We start from the raw sequence: 11,698 nt of genomic DNA on the forward strand, positions 1-11,698 counted from the left end.
GAACAAACCCATTGTTTACAGCAGCCATTAGAACCCATTAAGCTTTGATCAAAGGCTATGTTTTATAGATCATACAATGCGTAGTGCTATGGTACTGGAGGCTAGTAGTAATATAGAATAAGCTGAACCATTGAATTGTTAAAATTCATGTTGCACACCCTAGGATTAGCTAAGCCTGAGCTACTTTCGCTTGTTTTTTTTAGTCACAAGCACCAATTTCCATCAAGCCTGGGCACACACCACCAGGATTAGTTAAGCTGAGCTACTATAGTACCGCTTGTTTTTATAGTCACAAGCACCAATTTCCATCAAGTCCTGGGGCTACAGCGAAGTTGAGTCGTACCTAAGGAGAGCCAAACGACAGAAACAGTTACAGCCGCGCAACGTGCTGCGCTCCGAATTGCTGGAAACGCTGATCATCAGCTGAACTCCATTGCATATATAAGAAGGAATCTTGAAACTTTTTCGGCATCCAGCGGCTTGCATAAATTAATTTTGGTATTCCTCAGGTATATCCAGCTTGTTACAGAAGAAGCGAGCCCACCGCGGAAGCGGTGCTACGAGGGGTCTTGGGGGGCTGGCCCCCCAGTAACAGCCGCACGGCAATACACTGTAACACCATGACCACAGACGTACTAAACTGATCAACTGTTAGTTATTACGAATTAAATATCTAGACTGGATTGTTGTGGGGCGTAGAGGTGTACTCTTCTAGACGCTCCCATGCTTCTTCGTCCTGAGTGTGGAAATCGAGCAGGAGAGTTGTAAAAAAGAGCACAAATAACAGGGCGCCGGCCATTTCAAAGATAGCCTCCGGGTGGCCCCGGTCGGCAGTGAACTTGAAGAAGCGGTAGAAGCCCTGGGTGAATATGATCATTGTAATGTTGGCAAGCAGGCCCAGCGCGCCGAGGGCCCCACCGATCTGGCCGGGGCGCACGTACTTCACAATGCCATTCTTGAGCGTCGGGATGAGCACTGCGGCTACAGCATCGACGATGAGGATTGCCGTGTAGACGGAGCCGTTCGGCGCGTGGCCCATGACCGTGATGCATGTACCCGCCGTGAGCAGGCCGAAGCGGAGGAAGAGGCCGTCGATGCGGTCGAGACCGCGATGCAGCTGCGGGCCTATATGACGCGCCCAGAAGGCGTGAGCCCGCGGGTACGCCAGAGCGAGTACGACAGCGCGCGAGAGCCCCAGCATTGCCAACAGGTACCCTGTTTCAACGGCCGTCCACCCGAACCGGAAGTCAGCAAACAGCACAAAGATGGGCGCCAGCGACATGAATATATCGGACATGACTGCCATAATGGCGACCAGGGTGCGCGCATTGCGGCGGCGCTTCTTGGCGAGGTGAGAAAACTTCAGGGTTCGCAATGGCCGCACAATGTTGACAATGCGCGTCCACAACCCTCCGAGCCGCACCGGCTGCGGCTTCTGCGGCTCCTCGGGCTTAGTGTACGACTCGCGCAAAAACAGAGCAATGACGACGAAATACGCAACGTCGCAGCCTATGGTCATGACGAATAGCAGCGAGAAGCTCTCGAAGCGCTCCAGCGCCAGGCTTCCCAGCAGCGGGCCGCACGCAAGGCCTCCAAACATAACGGCCTCCATTAGCGAGAAGAGCCGCGCGCGGCGGTCGGCGGGCACCAGGTCCGTGATATACGTACTGTTCATGAGCTGGAACATCTGGATCGACCCGCCAGCACCCCTGAAGAAGCTCGCAACCAGCAACCATCGGTAGTTGAGCACGCCCGGGTACCGCACGCATAGCGTGCGGATTGTGTCGCTCAGGGCCGCTGCCACGCCTCCCCACAGCAAAATTGGCTTGCGCCCTACACGATCCGACATCTCTGCGAGCTTGGGGATCACTAGGACGCCCAGTGCATTGATGATAGCCGTGTCGTACGACACAAAGGTCGCAACGCGGCCGGCGATGCCCGACCCGTAGCACCGCGGGTCGTCATACAAGCGGTGGCTACCACTACTTCCGACTTCGGTTCCGGTCACCACCATGTACTCTTCGCGGCAAATGAGCCCAATTAGGACATCGATGGTGGCCGGGAATAGCGCTGTCTGCCCAATGACAAACAATAGCGTCGTGCCCAGCAACAGGTAGATGCTTCGCAGTTTGGCTGCGTAGGACAGTTCCTCGTCCCCGGGACGGTCCTCTTCGGATCCAATGGACCCATAGTCTGTCATTTTTCTCTTTTCTTTCCTCCTGCCCTTTTCTATACTGCTCTACGGTTGGGGCTACTACTGGTTCTATATAGTTGGCTTCGGGCCCTTTATGTGAAGGTCGGGCCGCCAGCCGTGGCCTTGGGGCCGCCGTGCATGGCCCTGTATACGGGACTCCGACGCTACGCAATGTTTCACCCAGCAGTCTTATCGACCACCGACGACGCCCTTATCAGATGTTGCGTCCTGTCTACCATGCAAGGGATGACCAGTGCGTGACCGTCTTTCATTTGTCTTTCACACAGCTAGAAAGTGGTGGTTAGATTATTAGAACTCACATACAGTTTCTACGCTCATCTACAGCATCTATAATTTATTGGTAGGAGGAATTGATTGGACTAGATAGAAGAAGAGTTGGTAGGCATTGGCAGAGGAGGAATTGATGGGAATTAGTAGAGAGGGAATAAGTAAGAAGAGGAATTGATTGCGGAGGATTTGGTGGAGGTGTCTTGGAGTTTATACGTAGCAGTATAGTAGGTAAAATGCATTCCCCTACAGGAGGGCATCAACAAGATTTCAGTGTAGTATATACAAGAGATGGTGGACTGGAACTCATCTACGTGTCTACAGAAAGAAGTTTATATTACATCACTTCTGGTGACAAGCGTTAAAAGATTTCATACAGGAAGAGGAGTTGGTTGCGGAGGAGTTGACGGATGTCTCGGTAAAAGTTGTCTTGAAGTTTATACTCTTAGACGATTGCACTCGAGCTCACCTACAGGAAGACATCAGGATATCTACAAGCGGTCGTTAGCTAGGAGATGCCTGCGAAGATATTGCATCAATTGACCTCCGCGAAGCGGAGCTATGGGGGTTTGGGGGCTGGCCCCCAAGTCAATTGAAGCAGCCAAGTGGAGCATGTCTTGAAGTTTATAGCGTAGGTTAGAATGCATTCATAATCTTGTCGTTGCGGCGGGCGCGGACGGGCTCAGAGTACGAATCAGAGTCGTCGCTGGTAAAGTACTTGTCCATGAGACGGGCGGCGAGGCTTGAAATCTCGCCGTTCTTGTGCTCAGTGCAACGCTCAATCTTGTCAACAGCGCCCAGCTGGCGCATATAGATGGCCGACACGTTGAGGCCGTCGGTCATAGAGCGCTTAAGGTGGCCGTTGCTAAGCACAGCGGCCAGACACTCGAGACACAGCTTGGTAATCATATTGTCTCCAGCATCAAGCTGGCGACATAGCAGCGGGATGCACCCCTTGTCGACGATGTAGAGCTGGGACTGTTCCGGCGTGACGAGACGGTTGGTCAGGATGTTGCGTAGCACCCAGCATGCCTCGAGCCGCAGCTTGAGTCCCACGGGCTTGAGTTCAAACTGCGAGCGGCCCTGCTGCGACAGGTAGCGTAGCAGGTGAACGACGAAAGTCCGCTTGAGGATCTCCTGCACTTGACTCGAGCTGCCGTTTGCAATGTTGGACAGAACGTAGCACACGTCTACAATAACGGCGTCGGCCATGGCGTCCGACAGCATCGCCTCGAGCCGGTCCAACAAACCTCCATCGATAATGGGCTGGATACTGCGCTTATGGACCATGCAGAACGCGCCAAGGCACCTGAGCCCGGCAGTACGCAGCCGGGTCGACTTGACATCCATAAGCTTGATGATCTTGGTGTGGATTCCAGCACCCACAAGCTCGTGGACGGCCGTGCCTCGCACGCTTAAAGCCATATTGTACGCCGCCCAACACACGTCGCCAGCGAGCGTGTAGGTTCCGCCGGACTCGTGGTCGAGCAATCGGCGCAGCACGGCGACAGCCGGAGAGATGAGCGGCCACCGGTTAGCGAGGCCGTTGCCACGGCACAGGTTCGTAAGTGTCCACGTCATATTCTGGATAGTGCTGTGATCGCTCGTGTAGGTGATGGCCATGAGGATATCCGCCATGGCGCCGAGATCGAGGATCATGTCGCGATATACGGGCGACTCGCCAGCGATGTTGCCCAATGCCCACGCAGCCTGGTCGGTAACTTCCATGCAGCTGCTCGTGCGGAGCAGCTGGACGAGCCCTGAGATGCCGTCGGCGTCGACGACTGACTTGGTCTGGGTTCCCGTGCCCGAGGCGATGTTAGTTAGCACCCACGACGCCTCGTACTGGACTGAGTCATCCTCGCAGCCAAGCAGTGCTACGATCCGGGGGACGATGCCCATATCAATGATACGCTGGTTGGGGGGCGACGATTCGGAGAGCACGTCGCGGATGATTTGCACGGCGTGCAATTGTGAGTCTGTTTCGTCCGAGTAGAGCCATGCCGTCAGATCCTGCGAACTTGTGCCAAACAGGCGAAATTCGCTCTTGGCGTCGTTGGAGTTGGCCTCTGTGTGGTACGGCTCGTCTTCTTCGCCATCTGACAGTTCCTCTTCCTTCTCAGACTTCTTGAGCTTCTGGACTTTGATATCGCGGGCCTGGTGCACCAATTCGTCCCGCTTTTTGCGGCGGATCTCGACCAGCTCCTCGGAGCGCTTCTTGCGCCGGTCGTCCGAGTTGAAATGCCGGCGTGACTTGAAGGTCGCCCGCCTATACTCTGGCACAAATGTGTGTGTATCCATCTGATTTTCTCCTCTTGTATTCGTATGCTGAATATCCCCCTCTTCTACTCGAATCTTTGACCTCCCCTCTTCTACCGGTATTCTTGTGATTGATATCCCCTCTTCTATTCGTTTGTTGGATAATCCCTCTTCTATTCGTATGTTGGAAAGCTTTATCGTACCGTAGATACTTCTATTCGTGCGTTGGATACTCCCTCTTCTAGTAGTACCATTCAATACAAATATTTTCGATGCGGCGTACTTTGGAGAATTGAGGGGACTCGTTACGAGATTCGTTTGGAGATTCGTGTGCTTTGGAGATTCAAATGTCGTCGTGTCTCTGATGCACGCTTTGACACCCCCAGCCCCCTGGGTCGCCCCTGGGTCTCCAGAGGTGGGGGCTTCTGGGTTTTTCGTTTTGTCCCAACGCCGGCGCACGCAAATGCGGCGTCCGATTGCCACTCATCGCGGCCCGTCGCTATAGCGGAGGGTTGGCATATGGAGAGACGCGAGTCGGCAGCAGCTCAATTTGCGCGAAAAGTATTCGGCACGTGGGTGGCATACACCAGGCCGAAATAAGCTGTCATGACCGGATATCGCCACCCTTAGCCGGTATCTACACGTGATATTATTATTACAGTAGAGTATCTGCGCTGCCCAACGGCCCGTCGATCTCGATATTTGCTCGTATCGCGAGAGAGAGACGCAGGTAGGGCGCGCGCAGTTGGGATAGAATTGCCTAATCGGGTAAAGTTAGTGCAGGCTCCGGGCCAGAAAGCAGGTTTTTTTATCAAACGTTATATGAGATGTATATATAGCTTTTTGATCCTACTCTTCTTCTTCTTTTTGTCATAGCAGATGTTTGAGTAGTATTCAATTTGTCATGGCAGATGAGAAAGTCTCCGTCGCAGCTAATGTGCTGGGCACTATTGGCACGGTATTCTGGTGCATCCAGCTCATACCCCAGGTAGTCCACAATTATCGGCGAAAAGACACGACTGGCCTGCCGCCGGTCATGATGTTCTTGTGGGCGGCTTCGGCCGTGCCATTTGCAGTTTACTTCATTGTGCAAGAGTCAAATATCCCCGTCCAGGTGCAGCCGCATGTGTTCATGTTTTTTTCGCTCATATGCTGGCTCCAGGCCCTGTATTACCCTCCGCGAAGCTATAACCGGGTTAAGCTCGGGATCATTGCGGCAGTTACCATTGCTGCATTTGCCGGCATCGAAGCCGGATGCATCGTCCCGTTTAGGGGACTTTACGCCAGGGGCATTACCTGGCCCGTTACGCTGGTAGGCATTATCGCCGCGATCCTGCTTGGTGTCGGGCTGCTGCCTCCATACTTTGAGCTCTACAAGCGAAAAGGCCGAGTAGTGGGCATTAATTTCTATTTTCTGCTTATTGACAGCGGCGGCGCGCTGTTTAGTTTGTTCAGTCTCGTGGCCCAGAAGGGCCATCTCGATCTGCTCGGGTGCATTCTATACATCGTTGTGCTTGCATTGGAGGTTGGCATCTTCGCGTCTCAGGGAATATGGCTTCTCCGCACGCGAAAGCTTCGAAAGATTGCCAAAGAGCAGGGCAAGGACGTAGATGACCCGGATTTTGATCCGAATGGCGAAAAGTCGGACGGTGTATTGCACCGGCAAGACGAAGTTACGGAGGAAATGGAGGACGAAGTTACGGAGGAAATCGAGGACGAAGTTACGGAAAACATAGACGACAAAGTTACGGAAGGAATGGAGGTTAAAGGGAAAGAGTGACTTATGTATATTTTTGTTATTTAATTTTTAATGATTTACCAGTTGATCCATCATTTTTCATCTATCGCTTTCAATGTTCCTACCATTCTGCTATGAGTATTGCTAGAATATGGTCATTCTGATGTTACTGTGTTTAGATGCCAATACTCAGGTATATCTTTTACAGGTATTCACTAGCTTTTTGGATATTTCTTGGCAAATCAATTACCGTAGCTGGGATACGTCCATCCATTTGCCGGTACTCCTGCATTCATAACAAATCAAGTACCGCGGTGAGTAGTAAAGTTATTAAACATCGAACTGTCGAATGGTGATATTTCAGAGATTCTCTATATCACACCGGAGTTAGTAAATACCGTAGTTCGAATCCTAACAATTGAAGCTATCAACCGCATCCAATACGCAGTCAGTCAATGCCGTATTACAACGCTATCTTCAATTGGATACCCCTGTCAAAGTGGATCTCCGCAAGGCGGCGCCTCGGGAGCTCGAGGGGCTGGCCCTCGAAATAACGACATTAAAAGCAGTTTTCAGGTTAAGCAGACCAGGTTGAATACCCCCCCGAGAGCCGCGCGCCCAGCGCCGCACGCGTTGTTCAGCCGCACAAACCTCCCAACGGGCGAAAAGCACCCCGCCGAAAAAAAATTCACCTATCAAAGCCTCCCCCTCCTTTGATACGACAGCCTATCTGCACGAAGCAAAGCAACAGTAAAAATGGGTGTCCCATCGTTCTTCAGATGGCTATCCCGCAAATACCCCAAGATCATCTCCCCGGTGATTGAGGAGGAGTCTATTACTGTCGATGGCGTAGAGCTCCCATGCGATTACACTAAACCAAACCCTAACGGGGAGCTAGATAACCTCTACTTGGATATGAACGGTATCGTCCATCCTTGTACACACCCGGAGGGCCGCGAAGCCCCGGCAACCGAGGACGAAATGATGCTTGAGGTGTTCAAGTACACGGACCGCGTGGTGTCTATGGCGCGCCCGAGAAAAGTGCTCATGATGGCCGTGGATGGTGTCGCGCCCCGAGCCAAGATGAACCAGCAGCGATCCCGTCGGTTCAAGGCAGCACAGGATGCCAAGCTCCAAGATGAGGCTAAGCAACAGGCAATGGAAGAGGCTGAGGCTAGAGGCGAGGCCATTGACGATGCTATCAAGGGTAAGAAGGCGTGGGATACTAATGTCATCACCCCCGGTACGCCGTTTATGGACACTCTGGCCATGGCCCTGCGGTACTGGGTCGCCTACAAGATGCATTACGATCCAGGGTGGAAGGATCTTAAGGTAATCATCTCCGATGCCACTGTTCCCGGTGAAGGTGAGCACAAGATTATGGAGTTCATTAGAAGCCAGCGGTCTGATGCTGCGTACAACCCGAATACGACCCACTGTATTTACGGCCTGGATGCCGATTTGATTTTCTTGGGTCTGGCGACCCATGAGCCGCACTTCAGGATCCTTCGAGAGGACGTTTTCGCAAAGAACAACAAGAACCGGTCGAGACCGCCTGCGCTCACTGCCGCAGAACAAGAAGTGCGAAAGCAAGAGGAGCAGGTCGAGCAGCAGGACAAAGTGGGATTCATTTGGCTACACATTGATATTCTCAGAGAGTATTTAGAAGTGGAGTTGTTTGTTCCCCGGCTACCGTTCACCTACGACTTTGAACGATCCATTGACGACTGGGTGTTTCTGTGCTTCTTCTGCGGTAACGATTTCCTGCCGCACCTGCCCTGCCTCGACGTCAGGGACAATAGTATCGACATGCTAACTAGCATGTGGAAGCGAAGTCTGCCGAGCATGAAGGGTTACATGACTGCGGATGGGGAAGTTATTCTCGATCGGGTTGAGGTCCTCCTTCGATCCCTCGGGCAGCAGGAAGATAATATCTTCCGAAAGAGACGCGAAGGAGAGGTACGACAGAGGGAGAATGCAAAGAGAAGGAAGATGGAAAAGGACCAACAGCGCGCATTTGAAAACCAGATGCTTCCGCCTTCGGCGGCCGCCGCTATGGGGCTCACCAAGAACAAGAGCGACCGTGCTCCAGTGCACCCACTCGAGTCGATGCCACTGTACACGACTGACGGTAAGAGTGTTGGCTCAGTGCACATGACGAGTGCCGAATTGGCAGCGAACCGCGCTAAAATTGCAAAGACCTCGGCGACAGCAAACAAATCCGCGGCCCAGGCCCTCAAGGCACAGCTGAGCGGAGAGAGCGTCGAAGTAGAAGCCATGTCCGAGTCCAACACAGAGTATGCTACTGAAGTAAGCACTCCAGCCTCTAGCACTATGGATCTGACAACAAGCCCAAGCTCCGGGAGCAAGCGAAAGGCTGGAGAAGCATTGAAAGACGATGACGACGAACCTAATGATAATATTCGATTCTGGGAGGCTGGGTACCGTGACAGGTACTACGAACAGAAATTCCATGTCGCTAAAGACGACCTTGAATTCAGGCGGGAAGTTACGAGGCGCTATGTTGAGGGCGTCTGCTGGGTTCTTCTCTATTACTACCAGGGTTGCCCTTCATGGAACTGGTACTATCCCTACCACTATGCGCCGTTTGCCCAGGAGTTTGTTAACTTGAGTGAGTTCACGGTTGAGTTCAATGGCGGCAAACCGTTCCGACCTTACGAGCAGCTTATGAGTGTGCTTCCTGCGGCCAGTGATCATGCTCTTCCGGAACCGTTCAGGCCGCTTATGAGCGATCCGGACTCTGAAATCATTGATTTCTACCCGGAGAAGTTCCCAATTGACATGAACGGCAAGAAGCTTGCCTGGCAGGGAATCCCCCTTCTGCCGTTCATCGATGAAGAGCGACTGCTGGGTGTCGTCCAGAAGAAGTATCCCGAGCTCACAGACGATGAAGTTCGACGGAATACTGCCAAAGAGGCAATTGTGCTTATTAGCTGCGAAAACAGGCTCTATCCGGAGCTTTCAGGCATTTACCGCAAGGACAATCCAGTAGAGGTTGTTGAGACAAATGGCAAGACTGGCTTTGGTCTTACCGGAAAGTTTACCCATGAGAAGGACTGCAGACCAGGCAGAACTGTCAAGTTCCCACTTGTGGGAGACATGCCTGACTTGATCAATAGCGGCGTGGTCACTGTTGAGTTTGAGATGCCTACCCTCAAGATCTTGCAAAAGAGTATGCTGCTGGCTGGCGTCAAGCTCCGGGACCCGCCAATCTTGACTGGCGAAGATAAAGATAAAATCATGAACAGCGGCGGTCGTCGATACCAGCGAAAGGAGGATAACAACCAGCACAAGGCAAATTTTTACGGCGGACCTACAAAGTATTCCTTCATGACGCGAAAAGGTGGGTACAAGTACTACGTGCACGAGACTGAAAAGTTTAAGAAAAACCAACCACAGCATGGCGGTCCGGGAATTTACAACCAGCAAACACAGCGTGGTGGCTATGGCTACCAGGGCCGAGGTAGCTACAATAATTCCTACGGTGGACACAGTGGTTATCGGGGTGGTTACAGCCAAGGCGGTACTTACCACCAGGGCCACAACCAAGGCTATAACCAAGGGGGCCACCATCAGGGTTATCACCAAGGAGGCACCAACCAAGGAGGAGGCTACAACCAAGGAGGATATAACCAGGGTTATAATGGCTACGGCTACAATCAGGGTGGTGGTTATCAATCGCGATCCAATAATTACGATGGCCAGCGGCACAACGAGTTCCAGCGACAGCCAGGGCGTGGAGGATACAATTCCCGTGGCCGAGGCGGCTATGGCCATCGATAAGCATGGCTTTTACCATAGACAATGTACGATACTATTTATTTGATATATGTTATATGTTCGCCTTGAATAACGGGCCTATTAAGATTGACTGATAACTGGAGGAAGGTGGGGGGGGGGGGGGGGGGGGCTGTCGGCTAACGTCGGCATTTGACCCCTGGTACCATCTCGAATGATTGTGATACGATAATACCACATTGCGTTTCCCGTAATGGTAGTACATACACAATAGCAAGTGGTAGAGGAACCAATTATTCAGAAGTTAAGCCGTCGTCGTCGTCGTTTAGTCAAACTGCTCCTGACGCACTCGTATTAACGGCCCGGTAGTCGGCACATATGGCGGAATACGCTGCCCGCATAGCGAAATTAACTTCCCAATCCGGAAGGTGCGCGGCTCACCTCCGGTTTGACGTTACGGGCTTTTACGCGGCAAAAGAGATTGCTAAGCAGTGGGATTGGTCTGCATTAAGTTAGCATGCCGAGTTGAGCTTTCCTGTCTGTCCAAACGTGCCTTATGAAGAAAAGCTGGGTTACTCTGCTCACGAACGACCTATATCTCGTAGGCGTTCTCACGCTGGAGCACTCGCTGCGGCAAGTGGACTCGCGGTACCCGTTCCTAGTGATCTACACGGACTCAGTATCTCGAGAATCCATCAATAAAATCCGGGAAAGGGGCGTGGAATGTCGCCGAGTAGACTACTTGATGCCCAAGGGGTCTAAGGATTACTCGTCTACGGACAGCCGGTTTAATGATACCTGGACGAAGCTGCAGGCGTTTGAACTGGTCGAGTACGATCAGCTCGTACTTCTCGACTCCGACATGGTCGTGGTGAGAAATATGGACGAGCTGCTTGACCAACCAATTGTCACTGAGGAGAAACCCCTGGCCGCCTGCCACGCCTGTGTGTGCAATCCGTACAAGAAGCCGCACTACCCGAAATCTTGGGTTCCCGAGAACTGCGCATACACTCACTACCAAGAGGCTTTGGATGGCATTCATGGCCCGGATGGGACTCATGGACTTCAGATGATGAATAGCGGGCTGCTTGTATTTAAGCCTTCTCTGGAGCGGTATGCCAAAATCATTGAATACCTCGGACACTCTGACCGCATTTCGCAGTATATTTTCCCCGACCAAGAGCTACTATGTGATGTCTTCGGGGACACTTGGGTCGGCCTTTCCTACAAGTACAATGCATTGAAGACGCTGAAGCAGATTCACCGGGATGTGTGGGATGATCGCACTGTGAAGAATATCCATTATATTATCACTCCGAAGCCGTGGGAAGTGGATGAAAGCTACCCTGACGAAACGGACACATTCAAGTACTGGTTCAAGGCAAATCGCAGTAGGTTGCGCCAGTCTACTCACGAAAACCATTTGTAGCATTAGTAGTATATGCAAAAAGTCGTTAGCC

At 52.2% G+C, this 11,698-nt stretch overlaps 5 protein-coding genes across 5 annotated transcripts; 3 read left to right on the forward strand and 2 right to left on the reverse strand.

The window, feature by feature from the left end:
• Window positions 1-673: 673 nt before the first annotated feature.
• Window positions 674-2,200, reverse strand: TRVA0_012S02410 (uncharacterized protein; the record flags this gene model as incomplete). Its single annotated transcript, XM_076684039.1, has 1 exon — window positions 674-2,200. One exon carries the CDS (start codon window positions 2,198-2,200, stop codon window positions 674-676), a length of 1,527 nt encoding a protein of 508 aa, XP_076541793.1.
• A 918-nt stretch (window positions 2,201-3,118) lies between these two features.
• Window positions 3,119-4,783, reverse strand: SRP1 (importin subunit alpha; the record flags this gene model as incomplete). Its single annotated transcript, XM_076684040.1, has 1 exon — window positions 3,119-4,783. The coding sequence occupies one exon, from the start codon at window positions 4,781-4,783 to the stop codon at window positions 3,119-3,121; it is 1,665 nt and encodes a 554-aa protein (XP_076541794.1).
• Window positions 4,784-5,645: 862 nt separating this feature from the next.
• ILT1 (Ilt1p) lies at window positions 5,646-6,521 on the forward strand (the record flags this gene model as incomplete). The annotated part of the gene is made up of 1 exon (XM_076684041.1): window positions 5,646-6,521. The coding sequence occupies one exon, from the start codon at window positions 5,646-5,648 to the stop codon at window positions 6,519-6,521; it is 876 nt and encodes a 291-aa protein (XP_076541795.1).
• Window positions 6,522-7,235: 714 nt separating this feature from the next.
• RAT1 (ssRNA exonuclease RAT1) lies at window positions 7,236-10,283 on the forward strand (the record flags this gene model as incomplete). Its single annotated transcript, XM_076684042.1, has 1 exon — window positions 7,236-10,283. One exon carries the CDS (start codon window positions 7,236-7,238, stop codon window positions 10,281-10,283), a length of 3,048 nt encoding a protein of 1,015 aa, XP_076541796.1.
• A 511-nt stretch (window positions 10,284-10,794) lies between these two features.
• Window positions 10,795-11,667, forward strand: IDS2 (Ids2p; the record flags this gene model as incomplete). The annotated part of the gene is made up of 1 exon (XM_076684043.1): window positions 10,795-11,667. One exon carries the CDS (start codon window positions 10,795-10,797, stop codon window positions 11,665-11,667), a length of 873 nt encoding a protein of 290 aa, XP_076541797.1.
• Window positions 11,668-11,698: the final 31 nt, after the last annotated feature.

The sequence above is a fragment of the Trichomonascus vanleenenianus genome (assembly GCF_965637985.1).
Source record: "Trichomonascus vanleenenianus strain CLIB 3782 genome assembly, contig: TRVA0_012S, whole genome shotgun sequence".
Lineage (NCBI taxonomy): Eukaryota > Fungi > Ascomycota > Dipodascomycetes > Dipodascales > Trichomonascaceae > Blastobotrys > Blastobotrys vanleenenianus.